General features: G+C 42.4%; 1 protein-coding gene across 10 annotated transcripts in view; it reads left to right on the top strand.

Moving 5' to 3' along the window:
• Positions 1–24,518, top strand: part of MYO9A (myosin IXA) — a 188,289-nt gene that overhangs the window by 58,543 nt on the left and 105,228 nt on the right. For 9 of the 10 annotated variants that reach the window (XM_061349914.1, XM_061349922.1, XM_061349920.1 and 6 more), the window contains 6 exons: positions 7,529–7,623; positions 11,951–12,013; positions 13,281–13,380; positions 16,070–16,126; positions 19,579–19,676; positions 23,127–23,253. In XM_061349914.1, coding sequence (XP_061205898.1) covers positions 7,529–7,623; positions 11,951–12,013; positions 13,281–13,380; positions 16,070–16,126; positions 19,579–19,676; positions 23,127–23,253 — 540 coding nt within the window. The remainder of the gene's footprint in view (positions 1–7,528; positions 7,624–11,950; positions 12,014–13,280; positions 13,381–16,069; positions 16,127–19,578; positions 19,677–23,126; positions 23,254–24,518) is intronic. The other variant, XM_061349919.1, reaches the window with a different exon arrangement.

The following is a 24,518-nucleotide window of genomic DNA, read 5'->3' as shown; positions in this document are numbered from 1 at the left end:
ATGGATTTGGCAGCCTCTGTCTCCAGGACCCATCTGTACTGGCATTTGCCTGTGACTGTCTGCCAGTTGAGCTGGATTTTATTCCCTGTTACGGCACTTGAGTAGGAAAACTCTCCCTGTTCGGGAAGAGGACTTAAGCACGAGGCTTTGGTTTGGTTTTGGGGTTTTGTCTTGTTGTATTGTGGTTAAGTGGTAATTCCTTTGTTTTCCAGAGTGTTGCTTAAAGGGAAGAAGCTGAAATGGTCTGATCCCGTGCTTAAGTATCGGAAATGGAGGAATATTGTGCCAACATTGAAGCATTTGCCAGGAATGCAGATGCTAAATCCTGTTTCTTACATAGCTGATAGAGCATCTGCATCGGCAGAGCTTGAAATCTCCCAAATGAGTGTGTGTTGTAATGACTTTTGTAGTACCTTAGCTAGGTTATCTTACTCTGCAAGCATATTTGTTGGTGCTCTTTATTCCCATTACATACACTGGCACTTTTATTCAAGTAAATTGGCACCAAAACCTTCTCCAGATCAGTGCTCTCCCATTAAAAAGTAATTTTTTCTCCCATATTTGTATTAGGGTGTCCTGGGTTTAGCAGTGGCAGTCATTTTTCTCTTTCTTGGTAGCTGGTGCAGTGCTGTGTTTTGACTTTCAGCTGGAAACAAAGCTGAAAAACAATGATGTTTTGGTTTGGCCAAGGACTTTGTGAGCCTCATGCTCTGCCAGGGAGGAGGGAAGCTGGGAGGAAGCAGAGACAGGACACCTGACCCAAACTGACCAAAGAAGTATTCCATACCACAGCACGTCATGCCCAGGATGTAACTGGGAGTTACCCGGAAGGGGCTAGAGTGGACTGCAGGGTTGGAGGAGGTATCGGTCGGTGCTTGGTCGGGCTGGGGGGAGCAAGTTATCGGTTGCCTGGTGATGGGGTGTTGTATTCTCTTCCCTTGTTATTTCCTTTATCATTACTATTACTGGTGGTAGCAGTAGTGATTTGTGTTATACCTTAGTTACTAAACTGTTCTTATCTCAACCCGTGGGAGTTGCATTCTTTTTTATTCTCCTCTCCGGCCCTCCGAGAGTAGGGGGAGGGCAAGAAGGGGGGGGGAGTGAGTGAGTGAAAGCTGTCTGGTTGTGGTGAAACCACGACATAGGGAATGTGAACTCTAAATGCACAAAGTCAGATGATCTTCACTGGCCCTGTGTTTTAAGGCAAGTGCTGTGAAGGATGCATTCCTCAATGCTCCATCCCAGGATAGAGACTGGATTCAGCAGGGAGGGGAGAGCTGCTGTCCGCAAATAACCTCAGTGTTACAATGGCCAGGGAGGTTTAGTGCAAATGTTTCACTATGGTGGGACATTTTTAGTTGGCATAAACTACCTGTAACAAAAAAACCCTCCAAAGATTATGAGGAGTGTTTTAACCTTCATAAATGCAACAATTGGTACATTTCTTTGGAGATTTAGATTGGAGATAAGGCAGAAGTTCTTCCCTGTGAGGGTGCTGAGGCGCTGGCACAGGGTGCCCAGAGAAGCTGTGGCTGCCCCATCCCTGGCAGTGCTCAAGGCCAGGTTGGACACAGGGGCTTGGAGCAAGCTGCTCTAGTGGAAGGGGTCCCTGCCCGTGACGGGTTGGAGCTGGGTGAGCTTGAAGGTCCCTTCAACCCAAACCACTCTGGGATTGATTCTATGATTCTATGCAATGGAAAATAGGGGTTGGCTCTGTAATGTGCTCCAGCAGCACAATGAAGAAAAGAGTAACGTAAGAGAAAAAAATTCAGAGCTTTTAAAGGTCAGTGTTTTAAAGGCAGCCCAGGGTTGCAGGTCAGGCACGGTGAGAGCTCTCCTCAAGCACTGCAGCACCAACATCATAAACACTCTGTGCTTTGTGCTTTTACCATAAAAGCATTGATGGTTTCATTAGGCTGAGTGGAACATGAGCCACGACCAAGAGAACCGAAGAACAAGGTGCTAGCACTTGAACTCGTATTTACTTGCTCTCAAGCAGATATTCAGTATTGTCGCTTGCCCACGCAGAACGGAGGCTTGAAGGATTCACATAAATGCCATTTGACTTTGCAGGTACTCAAATTGTAGCTGCTGATTTTTGGCTTTGGTCCTTATTTAGGTGCCTGTTTAGGTGTTGTGGGCTCTGCTGCATAGAGGTGGCTTTTAGGGCTCCTCATGGAAACTGAAAGCTGGGGGAGGTAGGTGCAAGGGGTTGAGTTTTAGTAGTGTGATTCGGGCTGGTGGGTTTTATCAAGTGGTGAGCTCCACATTTCAAACAAGTGTTTCCCAGGCTAGAAGCAATGAGAAGGGATTTAGCAAGGCTCTGGCTTAAGTAGCCTAGATGCGTTTTATATCCTGGCCATAAGTCAATTTATTTCTGTTAAAAAACAATGTAACAAGTCAAAAAAAAGTCATGGGAGCCTGGTTGCAGGTTGAATAAAATGAAACAAAAATGAACTTTATTGTCCAGGTGTTTAAGTTTCAGAATGCAGAAAAGAATTTGTAACTACAGGGAATAACTTTAAAAGTCAGAGAATGCCCCGGTCACAGATTTAACCTGCCCGAGGGGAGGCTGAGCTGAGCTCTTAGGCAGAAGCTCTTCCCTGTGAGGGTGCTGAGGCGCTGGCACAGGGTGCCCAGAGAAGCTGTGGCTGCCCCATCCCTGGCAGTGCTCAAGGCCAGGTTGGACACAGGGGCTTGGAGCAAGCTGCTCCAGTGGAAGGGGTCCCTGCCCATGGCAGGGGTTGGAACTGAGTGAGCTTTAAGGACCCTTCAACCCAAACCAGGCTGCAGTTCTATGAAAATTACAAAATTTCAGTATGCTATTTTATTTTCCTTGTCTTTTTTTAAATTTTGGAATAAAGATATTTGTGGTTTATTATTATTTTTTTAAAGCATAACATATAGAATATTGGGGGGAAATTGCCTTCAAATCTGGACATTAATTAGAGGTGATGTTTAGACCCAGCATGTGGAAGCCTACACTATAGATGAAGCATGTGATGCACATCTGACTTTGTGTCCATGTTACATCTTTTGTGTCTGGCTCTAGCCTCCTGCTGATGTTGTTTGATGGTAAATAGAGTTTTCCTGTGGTGTTTTCTTTAGTGCAGTCCCTGTGCATTAGCGCTTGTGCATCCTGTGGACCCTGCACCCATCTTGTCCTTTGCTAGCCCCTCTAAATGCAAAGACTTCAATTCACAAATATTCTTTTTGGTTTCCTAAGTTCAGATGAGAGTTTGGTTTCCCTGACTGACGCTTTGAGTTCTCCACCTTGCTTATCCAGTTACAAGTCATTCATGCTTTATGAATGTGTTTGATTCATGAATTCCAGTATTCACAGTGATCCAGGGAATATGAGTCCTCCAGTGGGGTCTCTTCCCTGATATTAACCTATTTCTTGGCCCAAGCATAAATCAGCATGGCTAAATCTTGCTCCCGGCCCCTTCAGTGCCCCAGGATGAAATACAGCTATGAACATATCTATTCTGCAATGGCATAGCCTGTATTGCAATTTAAGCAGTTGGCTTGCCTTGGGTATATTCATGGTTTGGCTTTCTAAATAAATTTAATCTACATTTCAAGTATGTAAGAAACCATTTAAAACCACATTTATTAATATGTTTCTCTTTCTATATAGCAAAGTTAAAATAAGAATATGTTTATTTTTCCCTCGAAGGGTGGTGAATATTAGAGGCTCAGTTGAGAAGGGCAGGGCTGGGGACCTTAAATACACCAAGAGCACATCATTCCACTGGTGCTTTCTGCACTAGTGTTAGTAACCGCAGAAACTGTTATGGTGTAGGGGAATGCAGCTGCTATTCTATAGGGGAATGACATCCAGTTAGGATCATCTGTCTGACAGCATCTTTTTGCCATTGCTGTATCAGAAGAAGTCACTGTGGTGTTTTCCTAGGTCATAGAATGATTTGAGTTAGAAGGGCCCTTAAAGCTCATCCAGTTCCAGCCCCCTGCCATGGGCAGGGACGCCTTCCACTAGAACAGGTTGCTCCAAGTCCCGTTCAACCTGGTCTTGAACACTGCCAGGGATGGGGCAGCTGTGGGAGGGTGGGAAATAACCTTATTTCAAGAAAAACATTAAAATAATCCTTATTGTGGCTCTAATCTGTAGTGAATCCAGATTGCATTCATATTCAGTCCAAGATGAAGAGACCACAGGTCTTTGGGATCACGCAAGGAAGAACGTGAACTATTTAGCCCTGAAACTGTTAATTTCATTTTTTCCCTTCCATCCACGATAAGCATCTCTTTGTGCAGGAGGTTTGTAGGAGGCAGCAGGAATGGAGCTGCTCATTGCTCTGCCTTCTCTAAATCGTTGAATCCCCAGTGCCTGCTCCAGAGGGATGCTCAGCTCCTACAGAGGAACGTATTGAATTTTGTTGCCTTCAAAATGTTGAGCCTTGGCCAGGAAAAGCTTTGGTCTCCCCGAGAATTTTAGGAATGCTGTCACAGAGTTTTGTCCGTTGAGCTGCTCAGCAGCTTTGAATCAATGAGTCAGGAAAGGGAAATCACACGAACAGAAGGTAATTTGTTTTAGGAAAGCAGTTATAACTCATTTTGTGTTTTCTGAAGCTGAACTATTGTGTTATGCCCTTGCAGAAGGACGTGGCGTCTTCTTCGAGTATGGATAGATTAGGCATGCAGAAATGGAATGAATAGCACTGTTCTTCAATAGCCCAATAGTTCTGTTAATGGAACATGCTGAGTAAACCAAATGAAACTGCATTAGGTTGTCTCAAGTTCAACATCGGGCGTCTCTTTAGCTACTGGTTGGCCCGTCACCAGCGTGGCTTTGCCATAGAGGCAGCCTTAAGTTTTAACAAGCTGTGATCCAAAGAGCTTTCTCATTTGCATCAGCAATAAAGAAGAATGCCTGAAAGAGGGATATTATGGGTTATGATTTCTGTAGGCGTTCGGGTTATAAAATATAATGTGGCCTGGCATGTTAATCCAGAAGAAAGCTCATAAAAGAAAGACAACTCTTGCATTTCCCACTCCTATATTTGAAATGTTTTCTCCTGACTTTAAATGTTACTTGTTACAGAATAAAAAAGGTTTATTCGTGGGTAAGGCTCTTTCCGAAGCTAATCCTAATAAATAGATCTTATTTCTCTACCTGTGCTATTACTTAAGGTATAAGCACAGGGAACCGAAACAGAAAATCCTTTTAATATTGCTTTTGGCTTAAATTCTTTATTAAGTTATATGAAAAAGTGATGAAAATAGGGCTGCCTTCTGTTTGGTGTGCTGAAGTTCATGGTGCTGCTAGCTTGTTTGTTCTCAAGTGGGTAACATTAATTAGGTATATAGAAACTTTATCATATTGGTTTAACATGATGTCTTGGATTAGAGTGGGGCCTATTGCAGGGAAATGTTGTAACATAATTAATATAATTGAAAACTAATATTAGATTGGATATAAGGAAGAAGTTCTTTACTGTAAGGGTGGTAAGGCACTGGAATGGGTTGCCCAGGGAGGTTGTGAATGCTCCATCCCTGGCAGTGTTCAAGGCCAGGTTGGACAGAGCCTTGGGTGGCGTGGTTTAGAGAGAGGTGTCCCTGCCCATGGCAGGGGGTTGGAACTGGATGGTCTTAAGGTCCTTTCCAATCCTAACTATTCTATGATTCTATGATCTAAATATCTCTATAAATATATAGAGATACATAGCTTGAATGTCAACATATTCTGCTTTTTGCTGTGTCTCTGCTTGCTAAGATACCTAAGGACGATACATAAAAATGTTAATCATAGAATCACAGAACCACAGAATGGTTTGGGTTGAAGGGACCATAAAACTCATCCAACCCCCTGCCTAAGATCTGAGATAACTTCTGCCTAAGACCTCACCTCAGTCTACTCTCTTCAAGCATGGAGCCATTACCCAATAAATAAAATAGCATTCTGACTTTTATTGCAAAATGCCTATTTCTGGGGGGAGGATGCCAGGATTTTCCTTGTTGGGAGAGCTTAGGAGGCTTGAATGGTCACCTAGAGGTGTGGGCATCTTTGACACCCACCCTCTGTAGCACGGGGTAAAGGTGGGGGGCTAGGTGTGGGGAGGATTTTTGGGGGGAATAAGCAAAAACCAACTGTGAGCAGCCTGAAAAGAAATGAAAGCTCTGCAGGGGAGTGTTCCTTAGCTGTGTCTGAAATCATCTTTCAAATATAATCTGCTTGCTCGGCAGGTTTCGGCTATCCCAGAACTTGTTTTAGTCAACTCAAGTGAATTCATATGCAACAGCCTGCGTTTAAACAAATCCCTGTATTCAAATGCGGGGGGAAATCACATTGTTATTCTGGTAGCACACCTCCTTTGGTTCTTAAATCATGAAATCTAACCAGATTGCTAACTAGATGTGCTTGGGAAGATAAAAGAAGGCATGAGAGCGCCCACCACACAGGTACCGAAGGTGTCAAATTCCAAATGTCGAACCTTCTCGCCAAGGTTTCACTGAATTTACCCTTCTTTTTTGCTTTTGATTGCAAAGTTAAATCTGAAAAAGGTCATTTGAAAAGCTCCAGATTATAGATGTAAAGCTCTTTTTAATCTTTTCTAATAAACAGCTGAGTAGGGAATAAATCAGTTGGGAGCTCGAACCTGAGCTCTAATATTAAGCCTCAGCACAAAATGTCCGTACACAAACAGCACTTAGAAATTATCTTGTGTATAATTACCTTAAATAAGTTTGGCTGAGAAGAAAAGGTGAATGATTCTCAAAACTGGTTTATAAACGAAGCATTAATTGGAGCTGTCAGCTTGACAGATTCTGTCACTGTGGGCTGGATTGTTATTAGAGTCCTTTGGGCACCATTCAAAACACCAGTTTTCAGAGGAGCTGAGTGTTGGTTCTCACAGGTTCCCAGTAGCTCTTCAGAGATTTCTTTTAAATGGCAACAAATGACTCCTTATATGAGGTACCTCGCTGGGGCAGGGGTTTAATAAAAGCTTTGCATAATAAAGACTTAAAAGCATTTTGATTTGGGAAAAGCAACAGCAGCAAATCGAAATGGCAGTGTCTGAAATGCTGAAAATACTCTGGGTCATGCCGGTGCAATATATGACATTGTCTGACATCTGAGTAGCCTTCAAAGCATTTTTTCCCTCTTAATTCCATGTATAATTAAAAAGCAGCTTCCTCTAGCTCATTAAAATTGAGAGTCTTGTCGGAGCACTGTACTTTTCTGTTTATTTAAATGAATAAAGCACAGCCTTAATGCAGCCTGTAATAACTTCTACTACTAAATCTCTCTAACTAAAATAAAGCTAACACTTTATTTTTAAACAGTGTTTATCTGCCCTTCATGAATACCAAACTGGAAATGAATATGGTCCCCATAAGCTCATCATATTATTTTATAGAGCATTCAAATGACTCTCACCATATGCTTTTCGTTAAATCTACACTGCGAGCAAAGCCCCAAAGTTGAGTTGCCGGTGATGTGAATGTAAATAAGGTCAGGTGGTGGCTTTTCCAATGTAATGGTGGCATCTCCCTCTCTTCACAGGCTTTTGGAAATGCAAAAACCGCCCATAACAACAACTCCAGTCGCTTCGGCAAATTTATCCAAGTGAATTACCAGGAGACGGGCACCGTGCGAGGGTGAGTGGCATCAGGTTGAAGATGCTGTACGTCCTTCTGTCTGCACACAGAGCCTGAGCAGGCTGTGGCAGGGGGTATGCAAAGAACCAGGTTCATTTTTTGGACCAGTATTTTTTTCCCAAGAGGGAAAAAAAACCCCAAATGTTTTTTAGCATATTTAAATCCATTGGTATGAAAATGTTGGTGCATCTGAGCTGTACATTGAGGTGTGAATGCACCTGAGATGGCTTCAAGCCTGTTGAGCTCTCCTTAGGATGTCAACTTTATAATTAGGATGAAATGGAAGTTTTCCTCTTAAGACAGCAGTTAAGGCAGGAAAGGGGAATGTTTTAGCTAGGCTGGGTTAGAGGTCTGGTGCATATGATGGAAGCAGAGGCTTTGCTCAGTCCCAGGGGGGATTTAATCTCCAGCTGTCCCGTGGGTGTTACAGATTCGATGGAGCCTTGATCACTAATTCCCCATATGCTTCTGTCTTTGCCCTGAAGTCTCTCTTTAAGCCAAGCCTTGAACAGTTAAGGCCACTTTCCCCCCCGTTACAAGAGACTCTTGTCTCCAGTGTGGTTCTCCACAGTTTATCTCAGCATCTCTGCTGCTACCCAAAGCTCTGAGGATGTGCAGCTGTGACTCAAACCTTCCTGCCCCGCCAATGGCTGCCACCGAGGTGCTGTGTGGTTGAAGCCTGGCGATGAAACCTGCAGCTGGGCTTACCTAAGCCTGGCTTTCTCCTTGGCTTTGACACTTTACAGGGCATCAGGTCGTCGCAAAGGGACTCAGGCTGGCTCTAAAGGAGAAGGGCTTCATTAACTCTGCTTTTTGTCCAGGTTGATTAGCTCAGTTGGAAAAACCAAGAGTAGAAGTAACGTTCCAGGGGACGTGTATGGTTTCTGCCACTAGCTGGGAGAGCTCTTGCTGGGACTTTGTTGTTCTTTTAGAGAATTGCTTTTAAATCTTTTTCTTTCCTTTTTTTTTTTTCCCCATCAGAACAGGATCACACAAATTGCTTCCATTAATTTTTCACATGAGCTGGGTACTCTGTGTACCTTCCCGCTGGTTTGTCATCCTACGTCAAACCTGATGTTCTTTGTCTTTCCTTCTTTTTTCTTCTTTATTTCTGGTGAACACAACAGTTAAAACGATAAGCCTAAGGGTTTTGTTAATACTGACTGAAATACAAGGTAACAAGAATCCAACAAATGCCGTAACAACACGTTATCTTTATGCCAGCTATGTGGAAGTGGCCTCTATACTTGCAAATAGGTGCCGTATCATTGTATTTGTATACTCTAGTTCATAAAAAAAGAGGAATTTTCTTTCTTCTTAAAAAAAACCAAAACACTTTCTTAATCTTTGCTTGACAGTGTGGTGGGATTGTGCTTTGCTATAAGCTTGAAGTGCTGCCCCAATGAAAATAAAGAGACATTTAAAATAACCTGTGAGCTGTTCCTGGCATATGAGACCACAGCTTTTCCCCTTAGTCTTATAAAGATCACAAGTATTTTATTTCTTTTCCTTTTAATTTAGCATAGATTTTAAGCACAACCCAAGTTAATGGTAATTTTATATTCTGCATGTAATTTGTTTTGTTAATGTAACTGTAATTTGCAGCCCCAAATCAGGACTTTTCTCTGTTCAGAGGCTGAAAGTAGCAGTTGGGTATTTGCTTACAAACCCTATGAATATAATGCCCCAAAACTTGAAGCAGATTTCAACTTAAGAGATATAATAGCTAAGAGCTTTAGTAGCAGCCAACTCCACCCCATGAAATGAAGGCTTTGAAGACGTCTTGAAAGTTGATGGAGCATGAGCAATGGCTGCAGCAAACTGTGTTCCCATCAAGCTGTCCTAATTTATGATGTCCTCTTCGACGATAAGCGAGTTCTGGAGGAAGGTCTTTGCAACCTCTTCACTCCTCCTAAGATGATCAAAAGCCTCAAGATCTGACACGCTCCATAAATTGCAGAAGAGCCAGATAGGAGACATTTTAATTAAAAGCAGCAGTGCCCTGGTGTAATGGTAACTCTGTGCAGTGGCATGAGGCTGTATCTCAAATAACAGGAGCTGGTGCTCTCAAACATGCCGTGCTGAGGAGTTTTGCATCTTGGTGTTTGTATATGAAATTCAGTCTCTGATTTCAGATGATGGTACCTAGGATGCTAAGTACAGGCTTTGTAGCAGGCTTAAAAGGAGTATTTTACACAACATCATACTCTCAGAACTCCTTTTCTTTACTCTTAAAGATAGGTTTGATGGAATTGGCAATAGTAAACAAAGAAAACATTTGGAGACATCTACTTTTTTATCCTTCCATTGGTTTTGCTTTTCACTACCCTGTTACAAGAAGGGATATACATTCCCCTTGGAATATGCATTCACTATTGCCTTTGCACTAAGCAAGTAGAATTTCACCAGAACACCATTTTAGTTGCATCTACCAAAAGAAAAAAAAAAAGGAAAAAAGAAAAAAATTGCCCTGATTTAAATAGTGTCTGGAGCAGATGACTTCCCAAAGACCTTTTCAACCTAAATGAGAGTGATTTTCTAGGGGGGAGTCTATAATAAGAGCAGAAACCACAGGGGAAGGCATGAAATGCTGAGGCTGGTGGACGTGATCTGGATTGTCATACAGCAGTGTGCTGAGCTACTGCTCAGGGGTGGGAGTGGTATCTGGGACACTCTGATGCCTTCTTCATTTATGTGCTCAAAACCCCTTCAATGAGTATATGGCATGGCTTGGAATTCAAAAACTGGTTCCAGGTTAGGAAGTAGATACAAAAAACACCTCCTCTCAGTAAGGAATATCCATAGATTGTCTTCAGCTTCCTCACAGCGAATAAACAAGGAATAGCACTGCTCTGCTGTCCTTCCTTTACTCCTGCTATGCCGCAAGATCAGCAACCTGTTGGGGGTTGGGTATGCCATTTCATAGAACCACAGACTGGTTTGGGCCCACCTTGGAAGGGACCTTAAAGCTTCTCCAGCTCCAACCCCTGCCACAGGCAGGGACACCTCCCACTGGAGCAGCTTGCTCCAAGCCCCTGTGTCCAACCTGGCCTTGAGCACTGCCAGGGATGGGGCAGCCACAGCTTCTCTGGGCACCCTGTGCCAGCGCCTCAGCACCCTCACAGGGAAGAGCTTCTGCCTAAGAGCTCAGCTCAGTCTCCCCTCTGCAGGTTCAAGCCATTCCCCTTGGCCTGTCCCTACAGGCCCTTGTCCCAAGCCCCTCTCCAGGTTTCCTGCAGCCCCTTTAGGCACTGGAGCTGCTCTAAGGTCTCCCCTTCAGGAGCCTTCTCTTCTCCAGGCTGCCCCAGCCCAGCTCTCTCAGCCTGGCTCCAGAGCAGAGCAGCTCCCACCCTCTGATCCAGCTCTCCTACCTCTTCTAGCAGCCTCTCCTATGAGCTGCTTTAAAAGTTGTCAGTAATCTGCAGCAGCGCAGGGTTTCTTTTGGTTGACTCTTCAGTGGAAAGAGAGACAATTACTGGGATGTAAGTAATAAACAGGTCTGGAGACTGGTGGAGACACAAGCGTAGAGGCACTTCCCTGTCCTACCATGCCCGACCTTCAGTGGGTTTCTTGATTCATATGTGACTGCTAATGTTATGGCCACGTCACTGGGCATCTGGAGCTGGAAACGCACAGCTACGTCATCAAAACTCTGGTTTCTAAATCCCTATCATTACTGGTTAGAATTGTTTGGAAGAAAAAACCTGTTGAAGCTTGTTTTAGCTCTACAGGCTTGAAGATAAGTATTTAATATATAAATGAAGCATGTTTGTTGGGGAGGCTCTTAGGAGAAAATGTAAACTCCAGTTAGGGGCTTTTGCAATTGTTTGTTTTTTAACCGTAGCCACAAGTTTACAGCCTGGGTTTTTGTTGGGAAGTGCCTCTTCTGGAAGAGGGAATGGTGACTCGGGGGGCGATTCTGCAGCTGGTTGTGGTCCTGCAAACCTTTGCACCCAGGTCTTTTTCCTGTGTGCAGATGCTTGATCTGCAAGCAGGTCTGTTTTGCTGGCTTTGGATTAAATAGGTACCCAAGAGTCTTGGTTGCTGTCAGCATTTCCCCCTGTGCTCCCTGCCCATAGGCTAATGCATCTGAGCTCATGTCTTTCATATCCAAGTTAGTGTTGGCTTTGTATCAAACCAAAAAAACCTCGAAAGCCAAACATAATATTGGGCTTGTTCTGCCTAGGAATCAATTTATATAACTAAGTGAAACAAGGCTAAAACTTTTGATTTCTGTGCGTACCAAGCCTGAAAAGTCCAGGTAAAGCTGCATTCATTTCAGTAAAGTATTGGGTCAATGAATAATGCTTTTATTTTGGCCTTTCAGAGCTTATGTGGAGAAGTACCTCCTGGAGAAATCAAGACTAGTCTATCAGGAGCACAATGAACGGTAAGTGCTGGGATTTTGCTTACAGGGTTGGTTTTGAGTTCTCCATGTGCTGATAGTGTGGCGCTGAGAGTTTAAACCCTTGTTTTAAGGGAAGCTGGCCCGAGGGGGTCAGGAATTTCATGGTCCTAACCCTGTGCTTCCGAAATAAACGACACATTTTATATTTTGCTGTTTCGGGAGGAATGTGCTAACCAGGGAAAACAAGCTCCAGTATTTTACTGATGGTCCTTGACTTACATTTCGCATTCTCTTCCTGAGTCATGTCATATGGAATACTACATACCATTTGTTTCCTTGTGCAACTCGTAAGCTATTTAATATAGAATTTGGGGGTGGAGATGGTATTTTAGTTCTGTTTTACAGTTCTTTACACATTGAAGCCATCAGAAGGGCCTCTAGAGAAAGCGAAAACTCTATAGACACAAATGTAAGCACATTGTTCTTTCCTAATTGCAACATCAGAGTTGTTACGTACTTCTCTCTCAGCGCTTATTACTCTCACTTTAAATAAATTTGCTGCTTCTGGTGGTCTTTGAATGTTTGGCACTTCTTTGTTTCCCTTTTGAGACAGATGTATGAGAAGTTTTCTTGCATGCTCATGAGCCTGTCCCAACATTAAATAGCCCATTCAGCCTCGACAAATGTACTCTTGGGTGTTGCAAGATGATTAAACTTGGTTCCTCTTGGAAAAGATCCAGCATAAAAGCAAAATTTAAGTTTAGAACTGCTTCTGTGCTTTTAGTGTTAAGCTGTGCTCGAGGTGTCTTGAAGCGAAACACAAGTGTCACTGGGGTGGGTTTAGTATTAGTAATATTCAAGTATTTTGAATACTTGAGTAGTCATGAAAATGGAGGCTTTTTCTACTGTCTTACGGAACTGCAACTGCAAAATCATTGCCTTTTAGATGATAATAAGGTATTAAAAATAATCATCCTCATCACTTCATTGCAAGGAAATACGTTGGTTTGATTGTAATCAGCATGTAGGCATTGCACATGTTTCTGAAGGGAAAAGTGATGACGTCAGGAATTCTTTATGCACATTCTAGGCCAGTGGGTGTCCTTGGATGGAAAAGAGGGTTCTCATTCTCCATTACTTCATTTCATCTTTTACATCATGGCAAAGTGATGTAAAAGTGACTCCATTCCCAGTGTTCAGGCCTGAGTTTGGAAGCTGGAAGATCCAGTTCTGAGGTTCACATGCATTTCTCTGAACACTGCTGTTTAGTTTGGAGTCTAACATCTTTCTTTCTTTTATTTGTCACCAGGAACTACCACGTATTTTATTACCTCCTGGCAGGAGCAAGCGAGGAAGAGAGATCAGCATTCCATCTGAAGCAGCCTGAGGAATATCATTACCTTAACCAGGTGGGAATACTCTACAGGAATCCATTACATGGTCTTGCCTTTTCTACTGCTGATACTTAATGCTAATAAAGAAAATGTTGGAGTAGTAGACAACTAACAAATGGGTTGTCTTAATGCTTGACAGGTGGCCTTTCTCATTGGAAATAATTCTGCTTTGGCAATCTGAACACCTGATAATATGACATAAAAATATCAACATGGGTATTTTCCATTTCTGTCCCCCAGCTGGGAAGCATGAAATACAGTGTGGCTTTAATTGTCAAAGGCAGAAATGGTAATGATTTACCTGTTATGTTTGTGAATGTCATGTAGGTATTAACATCTGTCTGCTGACTAGGAGAAAAGGAGAAGATGTGTGATGATTCTAGTAGCTCTTCAGGGTATAACACCTTGCATGAGGTAGTTCTAATAATCCTGTAGCTCCATGGCTGGCAGTGAGCATGATCCTTTTAATTTAACAATAGAAGCTTAATCTCAAGAAAACCACAGCAACCACTGAAAATGTGGGAATTAAAAATGAGTGAGGAGTTACCAACGGCACAATAAGCTCATCGTTTGGAAAATGTGATTTATTGCAGGTATTTAAGATGCGCTTGTCCACTGATGCTGGTGAATGAGGATTTTATTGCTTTTTGCTCAAAAAGAGAAAAAAAGGAGTAGGAATAAGTGGAAGAGTAGTTGCGTTATAACTGGATTTTTAACTGATTGCCATTTTCTTGGAGCTGGAACATGATTTAACCCATAAACTGGGGAGAAACTTTTATGTGCACCTCAACCCAAATAGCATTTAGTCTTTCTAGAAATAGAATGTAACGCTGGAATATGCCTTAATTACCAGGGGCTTTATAAAGACCTTTTAAAGCAAGTTATCTAAGCCTGAATGTATTGTGATATTAGCAACTCCCACCCACTCTTAGCAGCATCAGGAAATTTGCACAGATGAGTAACATACTCAGAGCTGAATGCTTTTTGCTTGCCCTCATTGTGCCTCAGGCGTTAGCTGGAGAACATGGTGGGATCTGCTCGACCATCTGTGCTGCTGTTTTGCAGTGGGAAGGAGCCAAGATCATTTGGATCCAATGTTTTGGTTTCACAGGTTTTGTTGGGCAATCCGATAGTTTTCTGTTTGTTGAAAACACTGCTTTTAATTAGAGTCCTTCTGGGGTTTTAATACCCCTTTAAGGGTGTTCATATTTCAAGTCAAATTATAAATCCATGTAGAGTGTAGAACCAGTAGAAGTGAGATCATTTAGGCTGAAACATGTATTTTAATCTAAATTAGGATGCTGTGGGCGAGTAGGCTGGAGAAGGATGCAAAGCTACATCCTGTGCATCAGGGAGGCAGACTCTGGACTTGCCTGAATAGTGTTTGGACAGTGGTGACAGCCTGAATTTTTAGGGATTTTATTACAATGATTTTAATATTTTTAATCATTAGTGTTAAAGAGACCATTTAACACTGACAGCCATGGGAAATGTCACCTATAGTTCAGGGCATCCTTTCATATTAAAACCACCGTGACAGCTTTCCTGTGCCCTACAGGCAAAGGGGAGAAAGGAAAACAAAGAAAAAGAAGGAAAAAGAGGTAGTGGAGGAATGGGAAAAGAAAATTTTGGAAGCATAAAAGGGGAAAAATTGTAAAATAACCCTTGAGAGTTTGCAGTAGCTTCTTAAATGTGTGCTTAAGAAATCCCTTCTCCTTTAAGAAGGCCAGGAACGAGCTCAGAACTGAACCTGTGTGTAACTACGAATTAAATAGTAACATGGAAAAGCTAGAAAACATTGACCCAGGCCCCTCAAGTCAAGCACTGACTTGGTCCTTGGGTCAAGCCCTATTTTTCTTCTCCCTGCTTCCTCAGCTTATGCCATGTTACGCAAAACAAACGTGTTTTACATTGCAGATGAGAAATAATCTATTCAGGTATTTCACCAAAATGGAATGGGTTTTTTGTTGATCTGTAAAGGCAGGGATCAGGTTTGGAAAAAAAAACAACCAATTTTAATCCCCTGAGTTTGGACAGCTTCTCCATATCTCTTACCAATGGCAGGTAAACATTCTGTTGCCTACCCTGTAGCTTGCTGACTGTTCTCTGTGACTTACTCACATTTAACCATATTGAAATCAGTGGTTTGCAGGATTAGACCCTTAGTTTAAGCTCATCAGGAGCTCTGGTGAGATGTGTCTCTCCCTGCTAGGACTGGTCACTGACAGATGCTTTGGCTTCTCTCAACACCATCTCTGTCTGATTGGAAATAAAGATACTGATTCCTACAAAGCTTTCAAGTGTGACTTTCTAATAGGTTGGACGGTTGCACTTTTGCAGCACTTACATGTGTCTAGAGCAGGGGTTGAGAGTAGAAACCAAAGAATTCTGGTCTTCAGTGGGATTTTTTACATCAGTAGCTCTTCAACTCTGGGTAAACTAAAGGGTTCTCCAACCATGGAGAAAAAGATCTTAAAATCCATAAAGCATGTGTCTTGAAATCACAGGAAGCAGGAATCAGAGCACCATGAATACAAAAGCATTATAAATCTTAGCTTAAAAACAAAACAAAAGTAAGCAGTGACTATCCAGAATAACAATTATTTTACTTGGAAGGTTGACGTTGGTGCCCTGGTTAAGGAGCAGGTTAGTGGGAGTTCTGTTTGGTCTGAACACTACTTAACCCAGTCTGCCTTGCTTTCAGATGACAAAGAAACCCCTCAGACAGAGCTGGGATGATTATTGCTATGACTCTGAGCCGGTCAGTACAAGTACCCGTGTCTTCTGTGTTGCTGGTGCAGGGCTGCTGCTGCTCACTTGATTTTGTTAGGTGCACCGAGACCTGAGCAGAAAACAAAGTCAAATCACATTTGACCTATTAACTACCTGGTCCCTTCCTCTGCCCTGCAGTGGTGTTGCCTGTGTATTAGCTCATGACAATACAGATGTGTTTCCCTTGCCCTTTTTCGGTTCCTTCCATCTGGAAAGCTTCAACAGTTGGATATAGTAATCCAGTTTTAGCAAACTATGGGGGGCTTTCCTTCCTTCTTGATATAATACGTGATGATTTATAGAAATTGTGATACGGCACAACGTGAATATTGAAATTCCTTTCTGATAAAATAGCAGCTCAGTCTCTTGAAACCCATCAGTTCATGGTGGTTGTAGCAGTTTATCTGCTCTCCAGCTTCCAGAGGGGAAAAAAAAGGCAAACCCCCAAACATCTCCCTCAGCCATCTGGGAGAAAATCAAATCTTGGTATTATTCAGAATGCAAAACCCAGCCCTCCTCCTAAAATAGTTCTGGTGACGTGATCATCCTTTCCAAATGGATCAACCCAAAAAAGGGAATGGTGAAGCTTATCCCCATTCCTCCTGTGTAACCAAGTTGGAGGCAGTGGCTTCAGTTGGTGACGTGCTCTGGGTGTCTGTGTGTCCCGTGATGGTCTCTGTTGGTTTTGTCTGGCATGGGGAAGCATGTGTCACATCAGCTGCATGTTGTTCCTGCTAATTTTGCCATGTGCTTAATGGTTCTGAACTCTAGAGGATGCATCTGGAACAGTAAGAGGTGAAGTGTGAAGGGAGCTGGGTTTCACTTGGGCTAAATAAGCATCTTAACAGCATGACTTCGCTGCAAAATCCTTAGGAGGGGGAGAGGGAAAAGGACTTTAACCCCTCAGGGTTTAAAATGTTGACATCATTAATATGTCAGCATCCTGAGAGGTCCTACAAGAGTGGGCAGTGAAGAGCAGATGTTTTTCCATGTATCTCAATGCACTTCACGAAGTTGCAAAGACCTCTTAAGGAATCGGTTAGGACAACTCACTGGTGGAATTCCAAAATAAAACAAATCCCAAATTTGATACTTTCTGCTGCAGAGGCCGATCATGCCCTGCCAGCTGAGAGTTTACCATGATATATGTCCTTATTTTGCAGAGCAAAACTGTGTGCCATTGCAATTTGCTTGTATTTTATTCTTCTTGGGATCATTTTTGGTAATATTCATGTAATATTCCATGCAGATTAGTGAGTTTGGCAATTGTTATGTATTAATAAAATTGCTTTTAGCATAGATCGTGCTACTTCTGAGTTGTCTGTGGGGTTTTGCTGTTAACTTATGACTTAAGTTTGGCTGGTTGGCCAAGGTTGAGTTTAGGAGGGACAACTTCTTCCCCTGATACTTTATGGTGTAAATAACTACATTGTTCATGCTTGCTGATCTTACTGATACATAGTGTAGATGTCTTTGCTGCATTCCTTTGGATAACATGTACAGACAAACACCTTATATATCTCCTAAGAGGGTAATTTTTAATTGTTTATTAATAGAAGGTGAAAGTGTCACATTCAGGCATGTTATTTACTTGTTACAGTTAAGAGCTGATGTTCGTTGGTGCTGCGCATGCTTTTTTACTGTTCAACATCTCTAAATTCACTTTGTCTATGCAGTATTAAGTTGTTATTGATAAATAAATGTTTTCTTGACCAGTTGACCCTCTCTAGCTCTCAGTTGACGGGGCAGGGCAGTTGTGAGGACTCGCCTATATTGAAATATGTATCTTAAATCAGAAATTCTCATTTTAATCATCTACTGCTGTAATGATGCTACAGAGTGGAATGCAGAACTCTATCACTGGTAGAGTTGTGAGTCTTTCAATGTGTAAGACATAAAGCTGCTACTGTAAAAGAACTTTATATGTTCTGTGTATGTGATTTATTCTATGTACTGTAAGTGAGTACAAGTGTCTTGTCAAGTAACAGTTGTCACCTTATGACTACTTGGTACCCGTTTAATGGTGTTCACTGTAGTATTCACATAATCCTGGCTAGTGCTGACTTCCAGAATTATCTGGCCAAAAGTTTTGGGCTGAAGTTTGTGCACACTTGCTCAGGGGGTAAATCTGATTTACAGGGAAATGGAAATGACCAGAAGAAAACATGTGTATACAGCTGCTCAATCAATCGTCACTGCAACTGCAGCTATAGGTTTTTATTAACCTGCCTGGATTAACCTGTAGAAGTCTCCATCTAAGTGTTAGTAAAATATTTGGAGGTTTAAAACAGCACTATATCATATGATGCCCAATAAACTCATTTTGATTCAGAGACTGGAAATTTTTATAGGCATCAATGGGAGAAAGATGAGCTACAAAGTGAGAGGGAATAATCGGAGTCATCCCATGGTGAGCCAAAGCAAAAGGAACTTGGCATTAAGAGTTTATGTATTCATTTAAGGAGCATTTATGTTCCCTAAATATTGGCGCAGTACAATATTTATTGGGTCCAGAATGTCACTGGGTTTTCATGAACGTATCAGTGACTGCTGTCTGGCTGGGATTACCTGAAAACCCCAGCTGTTCACACACATAAATGTGTATGGACATGAAAAGAGAAAATGTGGGTTTCAAATTCTCAGGGCTCACATTTTTACAAAACTTTGTGGTACTTAGAATAAAGTTTGTGAAAAGTAGATATAAAACTTCCCTTTGCAGGACTTAATTCACTGAGATCTTACATGAAATTATGTGAAGTCACTATTAAACCTGGATTTTGGAGAACTTGTATCAACATAGCTCTCTGAGGTCAGGCTGTTGAAACCAAACCACAGCAGGGGGTTGGAACTGGATGCTCTTTAAGGTCCTTTCCAACCCAGACCGGTCTATGATTTACGGAGGAGATGTAATGTCCTTTGAAAGACAGTCTCACTGTGCTGGATGAAAACCATTTGTGTATGTGATGAATAATACTGTATTGAAATCTGTGCTCTGGTCAGCTTTTCCCTAGAGTCCTTGTAGAAGCAGATTCTCCTCAAAAACTTCATTTCAATTAAAAAATAAAATAAAATTAAAAATCAAACTTCAAAAAGAATCTTTTCAAAAATCCAACTTGTATGCTCTCTTTCTACTATTTAAAGACAGAAAAATCTGCCTTCCCACTGCAGATAATGCTATTCTCTTGTGATGTTGCATGTGTGTTTCTTGCTTTATCTGTGAGTCTCCCTGGGCTGGGTGTCGGGTGTAATGAGCCACAGTTACTCCCCATAATGTCAGTGGGACCTTCTGGATATCTCATATTCCAGCTTGGAAATGTTCTAGTTGATGATAAAACACATGGAGATCGCTAAACGATATTTATGAAGTGTTGACTTGGCCATCTGGACCTGTTCTCATCTTAATGACACTCAATGCTTACCCGTGCTGTTTGTACCCAACAGGACTGCTTTTCTGTGGAAGGAGAGGACTTGAAGCATGACTTTGAGCGCTTACAGCTAGCCATGGAGATGGTGGGGTTTCTTCCCAAGACTCGCAGACAGTGAGTTTAGTTTCCATATTAATAGCTTGAATATTATATTAATCACAAAATCACAGAGTGTTTATGTTGGAAAGGACCTTAAGATCATCCAGTTCCAACCCCCCTGCCGTGGGCAGGGAAACCTCACACTAGACCATGTCACCCAAGGCTCTGTCCAACCTGGCCTTGAACACTGCCAAGGATGGGGTGCTCACCGCTTCTCTGGGCAACCTGTGCCAGGGCCTCACCACCCTCCGTAACCAGTGAGATAATTCACCTGACTTGCTAACATAACTGTGGTACTCTATGTAACATATCAGACTGGTGAGAAGGAATAATTGGTGAGGCACTGGCACAGGGTGCCCAGAGAAGCTGTGGCTGCCCCATCCCTGGCAGTGTTCAAGGTCAGGTTGGACACAGGGGCTTGGAGCAAGCTGCTCCAGTGGAAGGGGTCCCTGCCCGTGGCAGGGGGTGGAACTTGCTGAGCTTTAAGGTCTCTTCCAACCCAAACCATTGGAACCACTTGACCATTCATACAGCGAACTGCCCGTTGTTACCATAGTTGACAGTTGTCTTTATGCAAATGGAGCATTGGCAAGAAGTTGACAGCATGAATAGTCATGCCTTACTCTGCATGTCATGAATTCAGATCCTGGTTTAATCAGAAATCCTGATTATTAGTCATAATTAATCCTTTGGATATAATTCCTGATTCTGTAGACTCATTTCCAACTGGCCTTCATTCACTAACTCACTGGAAGTGCTGGTTGAAAAACTGGTTAGGTTGCAATAGCACCTTTCACTGACTGCAAGGAATTATGTGCTTCGTATGAGGGTTGTCTTCAACCAAAACCATAAATTAATTCCTCTCATGTTGGTTGTTGGCTTGAAAGTCTTGAGCAGGTTTGAATGAATTCTGCAGAAGAATTAACCTCAAAGTGAGTATGATTTTGACATCCCAAGTATTGCTGAAACTCACATCAGTAGCTGGAACACAGTGAGAAATCTTGTGCTTTTTTAGGTTAAAATGTTCAAACAAGAATTTAATGAACATGGTTCCTTTTTGACTGAAATCCTGGAGATTTATGTGGGAAGAGAGAATTGTTGCTTTGTATTAATGGCACTTGAAACCCTGTTCATCACCTTGGGTAAATGATGTTTAAGGTTCTAATATATAATTATTATTTTTTTTTAGTTTTCTTCTCAACTGGGTGGTTTACCTCCTAGGCTTTTAAGCACCATTTTTCTTGCTTTTCAGCATGTACCTGAGCCAGCAGTTAGAAGCAGTTGACTGTGAGAGGTTGTCCTGCCTTCTACTCCACCAAGAAATGTTCACCAAGATGAGAGTCACAGAATCCCAGCCTGGTTTGGGTTGAAGGGACCTTCAAGCTCACCCAGTCCCAACCCCTGCCACAGCAGGGACCCCTTCCACTGGAGCAGCTTGCTCCAAGCCCCTGTGTCCAACCTGGCCTTGAACACTGCCAGGGATGGGGCAGCCACAGCTTCTCTGGGCACCCTGTGCCAGCGCCTCAGCACCCTCATGGGGAAGAGCTTCTGCCTTAGATCTAACCTGAATTTCCCCTGTTTCCATTTGAACCCATCCCCCCTTGTCCTGTCACTACAGGCCCTGATGAAGAGTCCCTCTCCAGCATCCTTATAGCCCCCTTTAGACACTGGAAGCTGCTCTGAAGTCTCCACATAGCTTCTCTTCTCCAGGCTGAACAGCCCAAATTTTCTCAGCTTGTCTTTGTATGAATCTTTTCCATAAGCTCATCCTTGGAACAAATCAATTATGAAATTAAGGCTGCTTTTTCTCTATCCATTCCACTCACATGGATCCACCCACTTCTAACATCAATCTGTGCCATGTCAGCATGCCTCCTTATCTTTCCAGAGACAAGGGTTTTCTAAAGCCTGCTTAGGGAGCAATAATGGAGTTGAACTGGCAGAGTGAAGCAATCAGTAATTGTCAGGACTGAGCAGAGTTGGATGTCACAGTAAATTCACACTTTTGATTTACTGTGCAATAACTTTTCTTGGCACACAAGTTCTTGTATTTCTCTGAGTGGAGTTTGCTTGTCAGAGAATACAGAGGATTCTTTGCTATATGAACAGATTTGATCCGCTTGGTGTTGCATGACTCTTAACACGAATAAGTAACAGCCTTCAGCTGAGTTAAGAAAGGAAGGACATTTTAAGTATTACCATACTTTATAAACGATTGTTTATAGCAAAAAATTGGGGTTCGCCTTCGTGGAAGCAGTTACAGAAGTGAAATATTTATAGTAGTATGCTTGTAATTCCCAATAAAGAATCAACATCGCTATTTTAAAGATAAGCAAGCACTGGCTTTGAGAGGTGAAGGTGTCTTGTCCAGACAAGCTGGTGGCATGGCTAGGAATCAGATTGGTTTTCATTCATTTTTAGCTCCCCAGCGAATGTAGAAACAGGGACAAACAGGGTTTATAGCTGAAGTCAGCCATGACTTGATAGCCTCAAGGAACTATTTTTCTTTTGAGGAGTGAGAATCTGACTTTAAAATGACCAAATTTCCACCCCCCAAGGAAAAAATAAAATAAGAAAAATTAGCTGGATAGATTTACTTAAGTGTAACAGCTTTTCTCTGTCTCAGGATGCTTATATGTTATAAGCACTAAAAAGCACAAATGTTTTTTTTCCATAGGCTTCCTCCCTTGGATTAGATCTGAGAAGATATTAAATACATGTGCCAGGGACTAAAAGTTGGGTGTCTGAGTCCAATCTCCCCCCTAATGCAGGCAATTGCATGATAGATATTTAATCTGGGTATCCTAGATCATTGGAGGATTTATTTTTTTCCTTATTATGTGGGGTGCTATTTTATAGCCTCCCAGTGTCTGAAGGGAGCTACAAGGATGCTGGAGGGGGACTCTTCATCAGGGACTGTAGCGATAGGACAAGGGGTGATGGGCTCAAACTGAAACAGGGGAAGTTCAGGTTGGATATTAGGCAGAAGCTCTTCCCTGTGAGGGTGCTGAGGCGCTGGCACAGGGTGCCCAGAGAAGCTGTGGCTGCCCCATCCCTGGCAGTGTTCAAGGCCAGGTTGGACACAGGGGCTTGGAGCAAGCTGCTCCAGTGGAAGGGGTCCCTGCCTGTGGCAGGGGGCTGGATCAGGATGTTCTTAAGGTCCTTTCCAACCCAGACCAGTCTGGGATTCTATGATGTGTTCAGCAATTTTCAGGAAAGCCATGGCAATGCAAGGTGCTTGACTAAGTAAATGTATTTTACATGAGACAAACTGGATGCTTCATTTGAGCATCACTTTAGAGGAAACTTTTGGGGATTTGTGGCAAAAACTGCTTTGAATTGAAAATCTGAGGAACGATTCAAGTCCGAAGCTGGCACAGGATTTTGGTGGATATGGTTTGTTTTTTTGCATTAGCTTTCTGAAAGAACAAGTGAGCTAAAATGAACTCTCCCTATTTTCTTTAGGATCTTTTCTCTCTTGTCGGCAATACTTCACCTGGGAAACATCCGTTACAAAAAGAAGACTTACAGGGATGACTCCATCGATATCTGTAACCCTGAAATACTGCCTATTGTGTCGGAACTGCTGGAGGTGAGCCTTGCCTTTCTCTCCCGTAACCTTCATGCCTAAAGAGCCACTTCTAATGAGGTTTTTAATGTTGGGTTTACTCCCCTGCTCTTCAGCTTCACATCTAATGAACTGAAAATACCGTTTCTGTGATTAAAATGTGAAAGGCTGCGAAGCAGTTCTAGGGGGAAAGCTAACCTGCCACTCAGTGCAGCCATTTCTTCAACTCCAGCTCCCTCATATAAATTCCCTGGTGCTTCCAAAATCTGTTCCAATATTTGTATAAGAAACCTGAGTGTGAGCCCACTCTTCTGGTTCAGGTGGTGACTGGAGGAGAGGCTGAGTTCGCTTGCTGTGTTTTGCTATCTGTTGTTGCCCTGCCAGCATCCGCAAAGGTTGTATTAGAGATGCTAGAGGGTGCATCTCATCCCTCTAGTACCTATTTATGGACCTATTATCCACACATTTATCTAGTTCTTTGTGAATCTGTTGATGCTATCTGCTGCTAAGACCCTTTACCCAAAGCACTTTGTCCTCTGTGAGTCACTGCTGTGTCAGTATCATGTGGGGAGGGTTTGTAGGTCTCAGCCCGTATGGACAGGGCCAGATCCAATTCTGTAAATCCATGCAAAAGCATGAAGTAAGTTCTTAGGAGAGCTGCTCTGCTCTCCAGCAGGCTATAAAGCTGTGCCATTGCCACATTTCAATGAGCCAGCTTGTTCTGTGCTTGCCTTAAGTGTTCAATACCTGAGCTTAACACCTCTTTATGTGGATATGGGTGGCCAGAAGGTCTCCTAGCTGTCTTCTTTTCTTGAAACACTCTAACCCACTTGTACCTCCAAAGGATACTGAAATGTTACACTTGTACTTGGTTAGAACAACTATTATCTTTATCCCTTCGTACTCGCTGGATGGTGTGGAAGGTTAAGTTTTGCTGGTTTTATGATAGCATCAGAAGACAAATTGTCATTTTGTGTACATGAGATACTCTTCCTTCCCTTAAATAACGCTTATGCTGTCTCACTAACTAAAGAACTTGGGAATTAGCTGTTGTAGATTTTCATAGCACTTAATTAATGCTTTGAATTTAGGAGAGGGGAAAGCTTTTGTAAAATATGGGTATAAGCAGCTGGATGCTCTTTGTGTCTTGGCCTTGGGGATTGCAGAAATAAACAGAAGGAAAATATGAGTTTGGAGGAGAATGTTGTTGATCTTACCCTGTTAAAATGGCCAAGTCATTTAAGAAGTAATGGGTTTTTAAAGGAGTTTGGAATAAGAGAGTGACTTAA

This window comes from Neopsephotus bourkii, unplaced genomic scaffold (genome assembly GCF_033783945.1).
Source record: "Neopsephotus bourkii isolate Nb327-2 ecotype Australia unplaced genomic scaffold, CSIRO-AGI_Nbou_v1 NB_463, whole genome shotgun sequence".
In the NCBI taxonomy this organism is placed as follows: Eukaryota; Metazoa; Chordata; class Aves; order Psittaciformes; family Psittacidae; genus Neopsephotus; species Neopsephotus bourkii.
Note: the sequence above shows the minus strand (reverse complement) of the source record. Positions and strands in the feature narration are given on the sequence as shown.